We start from the raw sequence: 17,672 nt of genomic DNA on the forward strand, positions 1-17,672 counted from the left end.
TGCTCCTTTTCTGTCGGGCACTTTGAAGTTTATGTAGTCTCCCAAAACGGTAAAAAAATAGGAACACAAAGGGCTTAGGAGATGAGCTTTTTTTGCTTTGCGTCGAATTCTGTCTTTTTTTTGTCCAGTTAAGATTAGATGGATGTTTTACGAGTTGGGTAACTCCAGGGTCAGAGAGGGAAAAGCTCAGGGCCATAGAGCGGTTATGAGAAGACTTGTGTATTGCTTCACATGTGAGACTCTAACAATGATTGCGGAATTTGAATCCAGGTGAAGGTATCACAAGAACCACTTTTTTACCGTTGAACCCACCCTGAGGCTCTAATAAAATTTAATGCTTCTTCTAACAAATGCACAAATCAGAACGGGAAGAGATAAGTGAAGAGAGGCGGTCACAATTAAATGAATCCAATTAAAAAGAATATATATCAGCAGAACAGAAGCTTTAAAAAGACGTTTAAAAATCCTGATCATATAATTATAAAGAGAGGGTCATCTCTCTCAGGAGAATGCAAGTCTGCATAACAGACTTGACTTGAATTCAGCTTAGATTAGATTACTGATGATTGTGTGTCTTGTCTGGCAAAGATCTGATCAATCAGTCCGAGGCTCCCATAATTCGCTATGTATCTGAGGTTTATTACCTTATCTTTTCTCTTGATCAAGAAAAGGGAGTATTGATTTTAACGAATATCACATATAGCGAATTGTAATAAGTTCGAGCGAATTGTAATAAGCCTCCGAACGGAGCGACCAGAAACTTTATTTTCATGTATCTGAGGTTTATTAAACTTTATTTTCATGTATCTGAGTTTATTACCTTATCTTGTGTTTTAATGTCAATTTCCTTGGCTTTTTACTTGATTTGTTATCCTTTAGATCCCTTTTCTCTTGGTTAGAATCTTGTTATCCTTAATATATTAGTTTTAAAGTTGAAATTAGTTATCAAACAGAGCCTTAATCTACAAATTTTAGTGTAAATATGAATAGGGCAGCTCGGTGCACTACGCGTCCCCGCTGAGCGAGGGTCCGGGGAGGGGTTCCACCACAAGGGTGTACTGGGGCAAGCATGCCTTCCCCTGCCAATTTATTTGGCAAGAGACCGCTTCTAAAACTCGAACCCGTGATCTCTTGGTCACACGACAACAATGTTTACCGTTGCACCAAGGCTCGCCCTCCAGTGTAAATATGAATACAGATAAAAAAAAGAATAGATAGATATATATTATCATCGCACATTTTTGTGAGTATTGCAATTTGTCTTCTCAGTTCATCTATCATTTGAATATACATAAATGAATAACAGATCAGTTCTGATAGTTGGACATAAAGAAATCTTACATTCCAAACCCCCTCGACCATTTCGATTCGCATCTATGGAAAGCTTCATACTCTCTACATGTACATGTGTAAATGGCAGAGGACAATGCTGAAGCTGAAGTTGCAATCTTGTGAAGCTCCTGTATATTTCCGCTATTGCTGTTAACTATCTTCAGTCATCAGTGTCGGTATCTGCCCATGGTCGACGAAATCGATCTTGCTTAATCTAAGACAGCATAACACTTGCTCTGGAAGTTCTTCTTGTTTTTGTGCCTGCTATCAAATGTTAAGTTAGTCTAAGAAAGGTTAAGCTTGCTTCAAGCTCCTGACATGATATTAACGAGCGAGAGAGCTTAACGCCCTTACAACTATGAAAATATCTTCTTAATGTCTGAATTAACGAATTTATCATGCGCACATTTCTTCTCAACAAGATCAAAAGACCAAGTATTTAATTGCTATTGAGATTGATGCATCACCTGGATTGTCAAACCAAGATCAAGTATTCCACTTTTAAGACGATCTCGAAATGATTCAAGTCCTTTCCTTGATATGAAACTGAACCGATGGATATCCAGATCAATCTCGAAATAGTTAGGACCCTGAATGAGAGAGAGATTGTCACAAAACCTCAAACTGATAACCTTTTCCTATAAACAGCATTTCATGTAATGTGCAATTTTCCATATCAAGTCACAAGTCTAGTCATGTGTATGTGGATGAAGGCAGATTGATTTCAGCATAAAAAAAGTTAATCATTTGCAGAAAAAAAAAAAATTACCTTGTAAAATTCATGCTGCGGACGAGAAAGGACTGGTTTTTCGTTATAAGCATTTACGAGCTTCTTTTCAGTAGAACTTAAACTGAGATCCTCAGGATTAACCAAACCAGCCATGATCTTCAGCCTTTCTCTAAACGGCACACTCGACTCTTTCGCAAAGCCTTTAACTTTTTCCATCTCATCCTCAACCAGTTTCTATTGATTGCAAATAAATTAGTATGCAGAAGAAAAATGACAAACTTAGCAAACGAAAACATCCATGAATTAAAAGAAAATGCTACTTCATCTTTCGAATGGGTTTCAGTTTTCAAGTTTCTTTCAAATCAAATATAACACAGAGTAGACAGCAAACCACTCGGAAACCTTGATATTAGTACAATGAATTACCTTGATATTATCCTGACATTGTGAAGATATCTCTTTCTCAAAATTTTCAGAAACCTTGAAGTATAGTACAAGACTCATCCCTTCGCCATCAGTATCACCAAGAAACATCGCGGCAGGATAAGTAGGCAACTACCATGAGGCACACAAAAGGATTAGTACAATCAATAAACGTCGGTAGAAACATTAACCAACTGAGACAGAGCATATTAGATATATATATAAACATATACCTGGATATTTACAATTAGAAGAGGAGGGACTTTTCCTTCGGCTTTTATATTAGGAAGCTCAAGATGTTGTGCAATGTGATTAATTTTTCTTGGGCAGATAAACAGATCAACACCAATTGGATTATATGGAACGCAATTTGGAGCTGGGCATTTCCGCTTATCTCTGCATTGTAGATCATTATACAATTATATGTGCTTTCTTTTCGCCTAATCAAAGCACAAACAATAGAACTACATGTTGCAATTGGCTTAGGTCAACGATGATCATTAAGAATCAAGAACATACTTGAAATAAGTCTCGGCTCGAAGTTTAAAGTTTGATGGAGGAATCTCAGACCAACAACCTGCACTCAACTTCTCTGTCGAGCAACGGGGAACAACATATCCTGCTTTTGGATGATACAAGAATCTTTTTGATGCACCTGTATACATATTCAGTAAGTATCACAACCTGTTCTTAAAAAACCATATGATCATATCAAAGAAATCAAGACATGAACTTCAAATAATTTGACATTTATGTTCATAATCAAGAATCTACCTTAATTTCAAATGCATACTTATTACTGGATCCAAAGATCAGTTATAAGTTTAATACTCACACTGTTCAACGATTTCATCTCCGTCGCATGATCTCCTCTTGAAAGAAAGCCTCAAAACTGCTAATTTCTTTTTTTGGGTTGATGCACTTTGATGCTTGTCATTGAAACTGACTGATGAAACTAATCTAGGCAACCCGGCTTTTAAGGCATTCTCCTGTGAATCACGTTTATCGTCTTTAGAACATTTAAAGCTTCCAATATTATCAAACAATTTCTTCCTTAGGTTTTCCTCAGCCTTCCCGAAGCGTGAAAGATCACAGCCCTGAGTACCAACAACTGGGAACCCTTTTGATTCTTTGCATTCATCTTTGCTAGTCTTATGTCCATCTATTTTCACATAGCTTTCATGATATTCTTCGTATGTACCGCTTCCATCAACAAAGCATGAAGAACTTTCATACTGAACCACTTGTCCATTTGAAATATTTCCTATCGCCGAACCCACAGATGAAAAGCGGTCTGCAGATTGATAACTGAACCAGTCAGAACTCACACTGAGATGAGTAAACAACCTCTTGTAACATAAAGGGGAAAAAAAGTAGAAACATAACTGCTCAATCTACACATTAAATTTCAAGTGATGAAGCAGATTGGTATGTTATGAGTCTATGTAGTCAAAGAGAATTTCGACATTATACCTCCAACCACGCTGCTGAATTCATCGTCGGATTCAGATTCCAGAATACTAACTGAATCAAACCAAGCTTCCTCTTGGCAAACTCCTGCATAACAAACATAAAATTCACTATAGATTTACAAACAAGACAGAGAAATTAGTGACGATATCGCAATTGAATGACACACACCATCTGTATCTACTTGACTGAATTGCCATTGCATCTGGGTTAGCTGGTATGTTGAGTTCAAGGGCCCTGATCTTCTGCTAGTAGAAGTTTTACCCTTGTCGAAATCCATATGAGCAAGTTGACTCAAAGCAAAATCTGCCACATTCCCAGCATCAGTGTTCCCTTTCTTGTTTCGATCAAGAGAAGTAGATATCTGCACACGACGTTTGCCAAATCGACGAAGACGTTTCTTGTGTGTTTTAGCTTTATTCGGCGGAGTAGACATACAAATACCCATAATTGCTACTTGATTTCAAAATCCTGTTGTCAACATAAATGCATCATTTTTCTAAGCAGCAAACTGATGTTGCATCAGTAAGAAGAAGTAAAACATACAGTCATTTCATCAAATACACACAAACAACAAATTGTAAAGCTGTGCTCATCAAGTAGCCATTAGACAGAGGAAGGTAGATCCTCAAATCACAGCAAAATGAAGTATCTGTTTGCAATTACAAAGATGAGCAGCAGGAGAAGAGCAAAATTATTGCAAAAAAAGTCCATATCCAAAAAAGTAAAACAAGACCTAAAACAAATTTTGTCAATTATCAACAGAAAACATGAAAATGTTGACATCTCATAATCTGAAAAAGGTATTGCATAACTACAAAAATCAAGGGAATGCCAGGCAACAAGGTGAATCCCAGAACAAACTACAAAAAATCAATGAAACACATGGAAATCTGGGAATTGAAAAGGACAAGAGGGGTAGATAATCAAACACAAATGCATAATTTGTTTCCTTGGAGATCACAAAAAAAAAAAAAAAAAGTTGAACATTTTAAACACAACCCAGATAATCTTTCCTCATCACAATGTGAATGGAAACCACAAAGAAATCAAAGTAATAATGGAGAAAGATAAAAATCAACCAACCTGGAAAGAAATTGAATGATAATAGCTCTCAAGGATCTTCCTCTCTGTGAATAAAAACACCGGAAAGAGAGGTGGATGCCGGAACGCCGGTCAATGGGACAGTGGGTCCGGCGATGTCGGATCCGGTTACAATGGCGAAGAAAAAGAATTCACTTTTCCTTGTCAATCAACTTAAATTTGGAGCTTTTTAAAAGTTTTTATGTATGAATGAATCCCTTTTCTTTAATTAATAAGTTTTTACTTATAAGATAAGATAGAAATAAAATAATAATAATAATAATTGCAGCTGCAGATGCAGAGGCTTTTTCTGGAACTGCGTGTACAACGTTTTTGACTCCTCCAGTGTAGCTTTCTTACTGTCCAAAATTCGCCATGGGAGAAAATTTTTAAAAGCTTTTTCATTTGTATTTTCTGTTACTGCAGTTTGCGTGTCTCACTTTATTAATTTATTTATTTAAAAACATTTTTTACGAGTTTAATGGAATTTTCTTTTGTTTTTCTATTTCAACTTCTACCGTTCACGTCTTGTACGAAAATGACTTTTAATTTTTGTTATATTTTTTTTTACAAATTAAAATATTATTTCAATACTTAACTTAACCTTGTTGCACTGTGATTGAAATAAATAACAAAGGAAGGAATTTCTATAACAAAATATAGAAACAAGAATCTAAGTATTGATTAAGGGATTCTTTTGCTAAAAAAAAGTGTTGATTAAGGGATTCTATTACTAAAAACTATCAAAATTCCAACTGAAAAACAAAATAATATTAAAATCAAAAAATTGACAAATTTTTCTTGTTCTTGTAATATTTTTCTAAGCAAACTGAGAAAACTTTTCGTTAATATGAAAGAGATGTAATATCCGAGAGAATACAAGTAGAAACAAAGCAACACTAGCTAAATACGGGCTACTTTGCTGCTCTAAAAATATTTAACATAAACTTTCGAGGCAAACTACGATAATCCGAGATGACAAGTCCAAATTCCAAGAATTTTGGCATAGAAGATAGCACATACCACCACGCTAGCATTTCAATTATAAGTTATCAAAAAAATTGGATTATGGTTTTTGGAGAAATACCAATTTAGGTTTCACGTGTAAAATAGCATCAATACAGGTTTAGCGTTTAAAAATGATACCAATTTATGCCTTGATAATGGAACGTGACACGTCATTTATATTATTCTATTGAGTTCTGATTTCTCTCTCCATGTACAATTGATAGAACTTAATGCAGTAATATAAATGACATGTCACATTCCGTTATCGAATCTTAAATTGGTACGTTTTTTAAACGTTAAGCCTATTTGGCGATATTTATACATGTAGCCTAAATTGATATTTTTCAAAAAAACTACGGGTTTGGGTTTATTTTAGCACCTTATCCCTACATTAATTGATGTAGTTGCTTCCTTTAAATAACTGTTTGAATCCCACATTTATACAACATAATGCTTTGAGAAACAACTATATCAAAAATTGTAAGCAAAGTCTAACTCGACTCAAAAGGTACGCTAATATCAGTGGGAGCCCAATAGGGATGGCAACGGGTATTGTACCCGCGGGTACCCGATACTACCCGACCCTAATGGGACTACCCGTACCCTCTATAAAAGGGTATGGGAAGGGTACGGGATCAAAATAATTACCCGTTAGGGTAATGGGACGGGTATGGGAATATCCCCCTGGGTACCCAGTACCCGTTACCCGTCATAATTGTTTTATATATTAAAAAAATTATTGTTTTTTAGATGTAATATTTGAGATTTTAAACCCCAACCTTTTGTTTTTCAACCATTGAGTGATACCACTAAGCTACTTATTCTTATTGATTAAGGTTCAATTTGTTCAATTTTTAGATAAATGTTTTATTAAATTTATACTTTGTTAAATTTGTAATATTTTCTATTTTATTTATTGATTTTTAACGGGTAAGGGTATCCGTGGGTATCCGCGAATTAAATGGGAAGAGTATGGGATGCAAAAATATACCCGTTAGGATAATGGGACGGGTACGGATAATTAAAAAATAAACGGGTAAGGGTTTGGGATTGGCACTACCCGCGGTTACCCTATCCATTGCCATCCCTAGAGCCTAATATTGAACCATGGTTCTGATACTATATAAACAAATTTCTAACTCACTCCAAAATGTACCTCAATATGTGAAGATTGTCTTACATATTTAATGAGTCATATAATTTTTTTATTTAGCAACGTGAAATTTTTTAACAAAAATAATTCCGTTAATTCTTTTTTTTGTGAATAGACTTCTAATTTATAAATTCTAATATTTAAAATATATTAAAAATATTAAATTTACTAATTTGATATAATCTAAAATTACGATTGATATGATTGATATAGTTGTAAATAGTTTTTAAATGATAATTATATATATATATATAATTTTCCCTAAGCTTTTCCTTTCTTAAAAAAAACGTGGAATTAAATGTATAAATATGTTGCATTAATTAACAAGTAACGTTTATGAGCAATACTTAATAAGAAATCAGATAAAGACAAAAAATAAAGTAGCGTACATCACATGCAGACACAGGCACAGCTGAATCCAGTTGCCTTTGCCTCACTGTTTCATCCTTCACATCATATCCATCACTTTCTACTTATTTTCATTTTTAAGTACATATTTTAAAAAGAGTCGCGTTCGTCTAATGAGTGGTTAATTAAATGAATTGAATTAGTTATCGTTAAATCTAATTTATTAAATTTAAATTTTACGAATAATTTTCACTTTCATTTTAAATGGCTTAATACATCATTTGTCCCCTAAACTTGTCCAAAATGGTTGATTGACCTTTGAACTTTCAAAATGTCTTGATAGCCCCTTAAACTTGCATAAAATGTTCAGTTAGCCCCCTGAACTTGCGTAAAACATAATTAATTGATCATTCGGTTGTAAAAAAAAAAGTAAGTTAAATACGGAAAATGTATTGCACGCGTCTTTAAAAAAGTAAAAAAATCAAGATCGGGGTATTGCGGTTGTAATATTAGAGAATACAAGGTTTATAGTTGAGCAAATAATAATTTCATTTTTACTCTATTCTTGAATTATGTAATAACATTCTAAGACACATGGAATATATCTTCCATATTTATCTTATTTTTTTTGCAACCGAGTGATCAATTGATTACGCTTTATGCAAGTTCAGGGGGCTAACTGAACATTTTATGCAAGTTCAGGAAGCTATCGAAACACTTTGAAAGTTCAGATGGTCAATCAACCATTTTAGAAAAGTTCAGAGGGCAAATGATATATTAAGCCTTTTAAAATTTTGATGAACTTCAATCTCACAGTGAGTAAACAACTGATAAAGTGAATATGACTATTTGTAAATAATTTTTATAATACAAATAATTAATAATGGATAGAGTTGTATTCTTTTATAAACTTTTTCAATTATTTTGAATGATATTTTAGGAACAATTTTATTTCTAACATTTAAAATAGTGCAATTTTACCTCTAACAATGTAACAAAGAGCAAATTTACCTTTAATATTGATAAGTTTGGTCAATTTGAGAAATAATTTATTAAACTGTCTTCAATTATGAATTAAGTCATCTACACTCCACATTTATATTTTTTTTATTACTAATTAGTAACATATCACAAATATAAATAGATGTGATTTTTTTTAACACAACAAGTTAAAAAATTATATTGTATGTTGTACGACTTGGAAAAAAATATAAATACTTCGTCAAATTTAAAAATATTGATTTCAAATTCTTTTATTAAATTACATAAAATGTGAATTTAATAATTTTTTTCTAACCAGTTGGTATACTGTTGCATAATAAAGAATAAAATATATGTCTTTTATAATAATTTCTAAAATTGATTTAATTGATCAATATTATATGTCACATTTGATATAAAATTGCTTATAACTATCAACGCTAAACGTATTTTTACACTTTATCCAAAATAAATAAATAAACAAAGATATAACTATTTTAAATAATGGATAGATGATAAATATCAGATAACTATTAGGTGATGGAGACATCCAAAACGGGTTAAAGTGCAAAAATACCCTTAACGTTTTGGGTCATGAGCAATTTTACCTCTAACGTCCAAAATGGTGCAATTTTACCCCTAACGTTTGTAGCCAAGAGCAATTTTACACCTAACGTTGATAAATTGGATCAATTTCAGAAATAATTCATCAAACTGTTTTCTCGGTCATGAATCTTATCATATACACTTCACATGTGCGTCATTTTATCAGTAACAAATCATAAACATATGTTGGGATGTGAAAAAAAATATACTGTCTTTTGTACGAATTAGACAAAAAAAATCAAAAAATTCACCAAATTTATAAATATTAATCTTCAATTCTATTATTAAATTACAAAAAATATGAAATCTTTTTTTTAGAATGAATTGATATGCAATTGGTGCAAAATAATGAACAAAAATATCTGTATTTTATAATAGTGTCTGAAATTGACTAAATTTATCAACGTTAGGGGTAAAATTGCTCTTGGCTACAAACGTTAGGGGCAAAATTGCACCATTTAGACGTTAGGGGTAAAATTGCTCCTGACCTAAAACGTTAGGGGTATTTTTGCACCTTAACCCCATCCAAAACCGATGGAATTTGTTTGATTTTGTGATGGAAAGTGCTATGTTCTTTCTACATTAATTATTTATTATGTCGAGACCGGTTTAGTTTTTTTATGTTGACTTCTTTTATAATTGATCTGAATTGTGTCTTTCAGTTGTCTCCAATAACCTGAGATGATAATAAACAGTTAGAAAAGAGTTGAAGTTTGGTAAACCTCCTCCGACACCAAGTCAGAATGGTACTGATGAGTGTGAAATTAACTTAAAAGCAATGATTAGGAGACAGTTTGTAATGAGAATAATGTGTACCTGATGCCCTTACTCCAAGACTATTTAGAGGTAGTTAATGACTTACATAAAGATTGTGTACCTTACACGTGATAGTTTTCTATTGGATTTTGACTCTAAGCTTCATAAAGCTCTGCATTTGGTGGGAGCTAGGAGCGTGCCTTTGGGATCCGGACTACTATTGGACCACGTGTTCACTTAGATAGTTCCTAAAGAAGACTATTCGCAATTGAGTATTTGCATCTTCGTCAGTTATGGGCTTATTGAATTAGGTCGAACTGTTAGCTTCGGGCTACAGATATTTACTTTGAGCGCTAGGCCCATTTGATTAATACTATATCCGATGTCCCCTCCCCATCCAAAAAAAAAATCGCTAAAAAGTTCTTTAGGGCTTCCTTCTCCCAATAAGGACATCGTTTAAATGACACATTAAATACATCTGACATTAATGACGTTACATTAATGCCACACGCAAAAGACATTGTCCAATGTCCTTCCGTTGCTATAAGTTCCAGTTGACAGACTTTTCACACTTTCCTCCGCTTCCTACTTTGAAATGTCATTGCTAAACATGTAAGTTGTTTTCCTTATTCTCTTAGTTTTTGTTCTTTTCCCTTTTTGTTTTAAATGGCTCCTAAAGCTCCAAAGGAAGGTTTGAAGAAAATTCGTAAATCTACCACAGTTAATTCCTTTTCTCCCTCCTCCACTAGGAAAAACAAAAAATTGAAAAAGAAGCCAAGCCTCGAAAGGTGAATCCTAGAATTCCCTCTCTACCCTCTGTTTTGACTATTGAGCGTCTTCGATTTATTGAAGAACAACATGCTTTGCTCCCCAAAATGACGATCTCTCTTCCTTAAGAGGACGAAAGGGCCAATCTTCCCCCCTGAAATGAAACTAAGAATTTTTACCCAGTACTTAGAGTGGGAGATGAGATTTTTACTATCCGAAGGCGTGGTGGACGTTCTGGATGGGTTTTCTCTATGCCCCTGCAAAATATCTCTCAACGCCTGGCTCGAACTTCTTAGTTTTAACCAACTTTGTGATGATTTGGTTGTAAATCTGATTGAACCCTCATTTCAGCATTATTGGCGTCCTACCAAGAAAGGAGATGAAGGTATGGTTTACTAGACAGGATCTTCTCGCCCAAAGTCTTTCCTAAAAAATAAAGTACAGAGTGTGAAAGACTTCAAACCGAAATGGTTCTAAGTAGAACCGAATGGTGTTGACCCGAACTATCCTTACGTTTGGGGTTACCAATTTGCCATAAGATGGAACGAAACTTCCACACTCAAGTCTTCTTAGAAGCCTGCCCGAACTTTAGATCCCGAAGAAGAAATTGCTGTTGAAACACAATTTCCATTAGCTTTATTATGACAAAAATAATTATAAAGAGACCCCCAAAATATTTAATTTCAGAATTGAATTAAGTTGTTTTTATACTAATATGTTTGTTAAGTGTTGATTTAAATTAAAGCATAAATTCAAAGATAACTTAAAAGCATTAAAGGCCCAAAGCTTAAGTCTGGCCCAGAACCCAGAAGCCAAATTCGGAACCAAAAGCCCATTGACAGACAAGTCAACTCAAGAGTTCCAAAAGAAGCAAAACGATATTACACAGAAGACCCTATCATATAAATGTCTCTCTCCATCACCCATTTAAGGCAAGATTCAGACTAGAAGTCTACAATGCCAGAAGTCAGAAGATGATTATTGGCGTGTTGTTCAACAATTGACAGAAGACTAACTTTGACAATGGTAACTTTCTCTTATGGATAAAAGGGCATAGTGGTCAGAAGCACATCAGAAGACAGAAGACGGAATAGACTTTTCGTTGATGGTCCTCTCCAAAGTGCTCCACTATAAAAGCCAAGCCAATAGCTCATTTTCACACAAGAATCTTCACGCGAAAAAGAGAAAAAAAATCTTCAAATGAAAAACTAGAGCAAAATTATAATACACATTCATTTTCATATTTGTGTAAATCTAATAGAGAGACAATACTTCAACTATTTTCTATATCAGAACCAATTTTCTATTATAAATCAGAAGCTCTGATATTTGATTCGGTTATAAGCGAATAACTAGTTAGATAGATAGCTGAGTGTGAGTGTAAAGGAAGTTACTTTACAGAAGCTTTGTTTATTGTAAAAAGGTTTGTGCTCTACCTGTTAAAGAGTGCTTTAGTGGATAAAAACTCATAATAAGGTATTCTGAGGTCTGGACATAGGTGAGAGGCCGAACCAGTATAAATCTACTGAGTAACGTATTTCTTAATTGTCTTTATTACTTTTGATTATATTTGTTGCTCTAACTCATTTATGTCATACATAAACTCTGAGCACGGTGCGCTAATTAAATTAATAATCTTGAGAATAGTCAAAAGCTCTACTAAATGAGATGTGCTATGAGCACATTCATCAGAAGCGAAATTAAGCTCACTAGACTGATTAACTCAATAAACTGAACTTGCCTCTGTGCTAGCTATTGAACGTTAAATAATTTTTTTTTATAAAATGTTAAAATTAACCAATAGTTCCATTCACTCCCCCACCCCCTTTGAAACTAATCTAACCTCATAAGGGACCAACAGATGGTATCCGAGCTTAAGCTCTATGTCTGAGATAAAACTATCTTGAGCTCAAGATCCCTTAATGGCTACAAATAACACACATTTCCTCCCTTAATTTACCATTTTTGTTAACCAATCAGTTATTACCATTTTGTTTCATTGTGTTAGTATTATGGGTTTTACGATGTTTCAAGAAAGTGATGTTTATTGTCACACCATCCAAGAGTATGAAATGGATTGAATTTCATTGGCACATTTTGTATGAAGTCTAACATTTGTATGTTTGGATTTCAATACTACAACCATGTACAATGTTTGAACAACCTAAAGAAATCACCTAATGATAGGTTTTAAAAGTCTCATATACTATCAATTTGTACTATAACATCTACAAGGTCAAGGTCATTTCGCACATAGACTTGGTTTTGCTTCATTATGATCAATTCCTTGCTAAACTATGAAAAAATGAATAAATAAATACACAACGACAATCCTTCATAATAAATGATAAAAAAACACTATGCCACGAATTTAGATGAGAATTACCTCTTCACTAGAGATGTTGTGATTTGGTATCCCACACCCTCCTCGGTCGCCACACCCTCCTCGACCTCTCGGCCTTCTAGGAATTCACTTATATTTGCCTCTAAATCTCATTCCATTCTAACAACTCTTTCCTTAAAGACCTTATTGCTTGTTTCATGTGTGCTCTTGGTTTGCCTGTAAAGCCATACACAATTCTGCACAATCTTTAAATTCATGTTCCATTTCTATATAATTTTTTTTATTCATTTGTCATGTGCGGATACTCCATAGAACATAGTCATTGTGTGTCTCCATTGTACGTCCTTTCTCTATCGATTTTTAATATATATTTCATCAATTCTTCTTACATCTTTGTAGCTCATTGCTTTGAATATATGGGCACAAGGATATCCATAGAACTCGAATTTCTTGCAATTGCATTTAAAATGTTGCCCATCTTCTCGAATTTCTAATTCCCTATGGTATTAACAATCTACACGTCTGCCAAAAAAATTTCATCTTCTCCATCCCATTATTGTTATTGTCCTTCCCTTGTCACCATTTCAAAATAGTACAACGTCTTGGATATCTCCACGTGCACTTTCTTAAACATACTATTTGTGAATGGTTCTTATAACTGTTTCTCGAAATCAAAATCAGTTTTTTATGTTATGACTTTGTGTTTGCTTTCAAATTTAGCCTTCAACTCTTTCTAGATATTGCATATCATAGAAATATCATACTGCTCGACAAATTGCTTAAGTGTACACATTGAATTTACATATCCATGAAAATATGCATGCCTACCTTCTTTTCTCTAAGTAGACACCATTCCAGACTAGAAAATATGATTGAGGAAATAGAGGAGCCCATCTTTCCCTCTCATTGTACAACTTCGACAACGGCTTATTGCATTATAGAAGATGGATTTGCAAAAACCCTTCCCACTTTGTTTCAATGTCTTCTCTAGAACTATCACCTTAATATCACCTTAAACTCACTTGTGGCTTTCTAATACTCAGGAATGTACTTAAACTTACCACGCAATTTGGTCATGATATGCCACAAGCAAATTTGGTGAATTATATTAGGAAATAAAACTTTAATAGCTCCTTTTATGCTCTCACACATTGATCCCTGAGGATCGCACGAGGTTCTCGTCCCATTGCCCAAATCCAAGTCGAAAACGCCCACTTGAAAGAATCAACATTTTCATTTGATATTAGAGCATAACCTAATATCATTGATTGCCCATATGATTCACACGTACAAATGTCGCATATGGTATTTTATATCTATTAATAAGATAAGTTGTGTCAAGGCTCACCACATTATTGAGTTCTTTAAACGTTGCCTTTGAGTGTGGATGAATCCACAGAACATCCTTCAATCTTCCTTCGTCATTTATATTGATCAAACAAAAAAAATCTCAAATTTTCTTTTACACATCATATAACATTTGCTTATGTCATCCGCATTATCCATACTAAGCCTTCGCCTTTGGCTACAGTCAATGAAATTCATGCAATCTCTTGGTAAGCAACCAAAATTTTCTAGTCCACCACTCTGAACTTGCATCATTCTAATGATTTTGGATATCCCTGCTATATCGTTGGCTCACAATTGTTGCTTCGAGTGGATAGTTAAGTTTCTTTCACTAGGCATCATTTTTCTCAATTCTGTATGCAATCTGTGGTTGTGATCGTCAATTCGAATTTTAACTATCCAACGACCATTTTCAAATGCAACACCGATCTTAGCTTTGCAACCTACCTTTTTTTTTACTTTTTATGAGCTCCTCGTTTCCTCCCTCTGTCACATCTTAATGTCCTATACTTATCTTCGCCTCCTTTGTGTCTTTCTTGGACGACGATGACATTATAACATAAAAACCTTGTGTTGTCTGTACGCATAAATCGAACTCTATAAAGTCACATATATGGCGTTCCTATTTGTGAAATATGTTCCACGTCTACATTATTATCATCTGATCTACCTGCTTCTTTATCAATACTATTGTGCTCAACTAGAACGCTAAATGCTTCATCGTACATTAAAACTGTTGTTATCGCCGTCTGCTTCATTAGGCATGCTTGTGTTATCATCGTCGCTATCGTCATATGATGATCCAAACATCTATTGAATTAATTGGTTTTTATACCGACCACCTATGTCTTTTGTGAATAGAGTATGCTTATGTTAAATTTGTTTTCGAAGGAATAATATGCAATTCCATACGTGGTGAAGCTCTTAGCCTAGTGGTTGAGAGCTTACCTATATCTTGGGAGGTCATGGGTTCGAATCACATCTGGGTTTGGTGGGGATTTTTTTTTCTTCTTTAATGTAAGCGTATTACGCAAATTTTTTTTTAAAAAAAATATGCAATTCCATTGATGTGTATTTAAATGGTTTTTTTTTTTTTTTTTTTTTAAAATCGCCATCAACCTAATTTGATGAGGGACTCTAGTTTTGGATTTCATTTGAATTGGTTAGATTATACTAGTACTACTATTTTATAATTAATTTATGATTCCTATATATTCTCTTTTTAATAAGAGTGATGTATACATAGGCTTATAACCTCGTAATACCAATAGTAAAATGGAAATAAAATGTTCAATCATTGAAGATTGGATTCATACTCACTTTCCCAATGTTATTTGACTATACTAGTATTTGGATTTACAGGTCAAGTGAATCTGTTCACATGGAAGTGCACAATCACGCACGTGCGACCCTTTAAGCACAAACGAACACGTATCTAATTATTGTGTCAGAGGTCAGTGGTGCACAGTTAACCCTCAGTACTAATTAAAAAATTTAAATTGATTGTATATTTTAATTAATTTCCTATTATTAAAGTATAATTTAATTTTAAATTTCTAATTTTTAATCTTTGATTACCATGAGTGTCACTACTTTAGTCATGTTGTAAGTTTTCCAACATCTAAAAAGTTCAGTGTGTTTCAATATACTTTTAAGTTGAATCTTAAATTAAAATTGGATAAGTGAGAATAAAAAATCAGCTCCGACATTCTTTTAGTAGCTCCTCAAATCACTAAGAACATTTTCATCTTCTCTATTAATAAAGGATCTCTCTCCATCTTTTAGTGTCTCCTTAATTTATTTTTTATTACTAATTTATTAATGGAAGTCTCTTTCCTCCCACTATTGGTAAATATAACAACAATTAATAATTTTAATAATAAAATAATAAATAATGAATGAATATAAGGAGTATTGTTGGAGATGTTGTGTCTTATTCACTTTTTTTTTATAGAAATTGGGACGAGACAGACCTTGAGCGGGGAGAGCATCCATGGCCCAAGAACTATCAAATCCGCAATATATTAATAAAAGAAAAGGTGAGTGTTTGAACAGGAGAAGAGGAAGGAGAACAAACAAAAAGAATGGGGAAAGTGAAAAGTTTAGGAAAGGTCAAGAAAAACGCAAATGAAAAGAATTACAGATGTCATCATTGATAAACCTGTGACAAAAAGTAGGAGCTGAAGGCCACCAATTGATCACTGAAGAAGAGACTCCAAATTTTGCCAAAGCATCAGCAACGCGATTTCCTTCCCTAAAGATGTGTCTAAAAATAATGTTCATCCTAGAACAAATACTGAGACAGTGCAACCATTCTTGTCGAATACTCCAAGGAACATCCATGGAACGAAGTCGAAGCAGATTAACTACGTACATGGAGTCTGACTCAACCCAGAGTTGATGCCAATTTTTCTCCCAAGCAAGTTCAATTGCGAATATAGCGACTCTCAACTCAGCCATGTAAGCAAAAGAAGGAGGGGTAGAAAAAGCAAAGCAACCTTTGGGAAAGCCTCGATAATTACGAAAGATACCACCCGCTCCCGCCTCGCCAGGAGTACCAAAAGCAGAGCCGTCCACATTGACTTTAACTCAACCCGGGGGAGGTTTAAGCCAATGAACTGGAATAATGTTGAGAGCCGGAGGCGGCCTTGGAGAAGCCAGAAGATGGGATAAGATATCGGCATCTCTCCTCGAAGAGCAAAAACCTTTAGAAGAGGTCAAAGACTCTCGAATCATTCGAAATAGGGTGATCTTCGAATGTTGAATAGAAGGAGAAACCTCCTTAAAGGTTGCTTCATTCCTGCAGTACCAGCTTAACCAGATACAAGAGACAGCGGCAACACGCCAGATTTTAAATTAATAAGACTCAATTATTTATATTATTTTTAGAGAGCACACTAAGAATCTCTTGCATATGCTCTAAATGTTTCATAATATTCGGTTAATATACTACGTGCATAAAAGCAACATAATGGTTGCAACAAAATACGTTTTTTAATAGGGTGCATCTAATCATAAAACACACTTATAAAAAATACATTATTATATTTATTTTTTACTTCAAAATTTTATATGATTTCATACAACTTTATTAATCTACTCAATTAATATACAAATAATAATTTTTAACACAATAAATAATTAATTCAGTACGTATTAATAATTTATTAAAATTACATAATATTTATTATTATTCCCCTAAAATTTATTAATTGAATAAAATATAAAAAAATAAAAAATATTTGAGTTTTAATAATCAGAAAAACACACTTCAAATAATTATTACCAATTGAAAATAATACATTATAGATTGTATAATCGAA

At 33.7% G+C, this 17,672-nt stretch overlaps 1 protein-coding gene across 1 annotated transcript; it reads right to left on the reverse strand.

Annotated features, from left to right (window-relative positions):
* Positions 1-1,204: 1,204 nt before the first annotated feature.
* Positions 1,205-5,445, reverse strand: LOC136208814 (uncharacterized). The gene is made up of 10 exons (XM_066000067.1): positions 5,042-5,445; positions 4,127-4,426; positions 3,959-4,042; positions 3,321-3,779; positions 3,005-3,140; positions 2,719-2,881; positions 2,489-2,617; positions 2,102-2,296; positions 1,800-1,922; positions 1,205-1,593 (listed from the first exon to the last, which is right to left on the reverse strand). The coding sequence occupies exons 2-10, from the start codon at positions 4,401-4,403 to the stop codon at positions 1,483-1,485; spliced, it is 1,677 nt and encodes a 558-aa protein (XP_065856139.1). The 5' UTR covers positions 4,404-4,426; positions 5,042-5,445; the 3' UTR covers positions 1,205-1,482.
* Between the last annotated feature and the right edge of the window lie 12,227 nt (positions 5,446-17,672).

The sequence above is a fragment of the Euphorbia lathyris genome, chromosome 1, assembly GCF_963576675.1.
Source record: "Euphorbia lathyris chromosome 1, ddEupLath1.1, whole genome shotgun sequence".
NCBI lineage: Eukaryota > Viridiplantae > Streptophyta > Magnoliopsida > Malpighiales > Euphorbiaceae > Euphorbia > Euphorbia lathyris.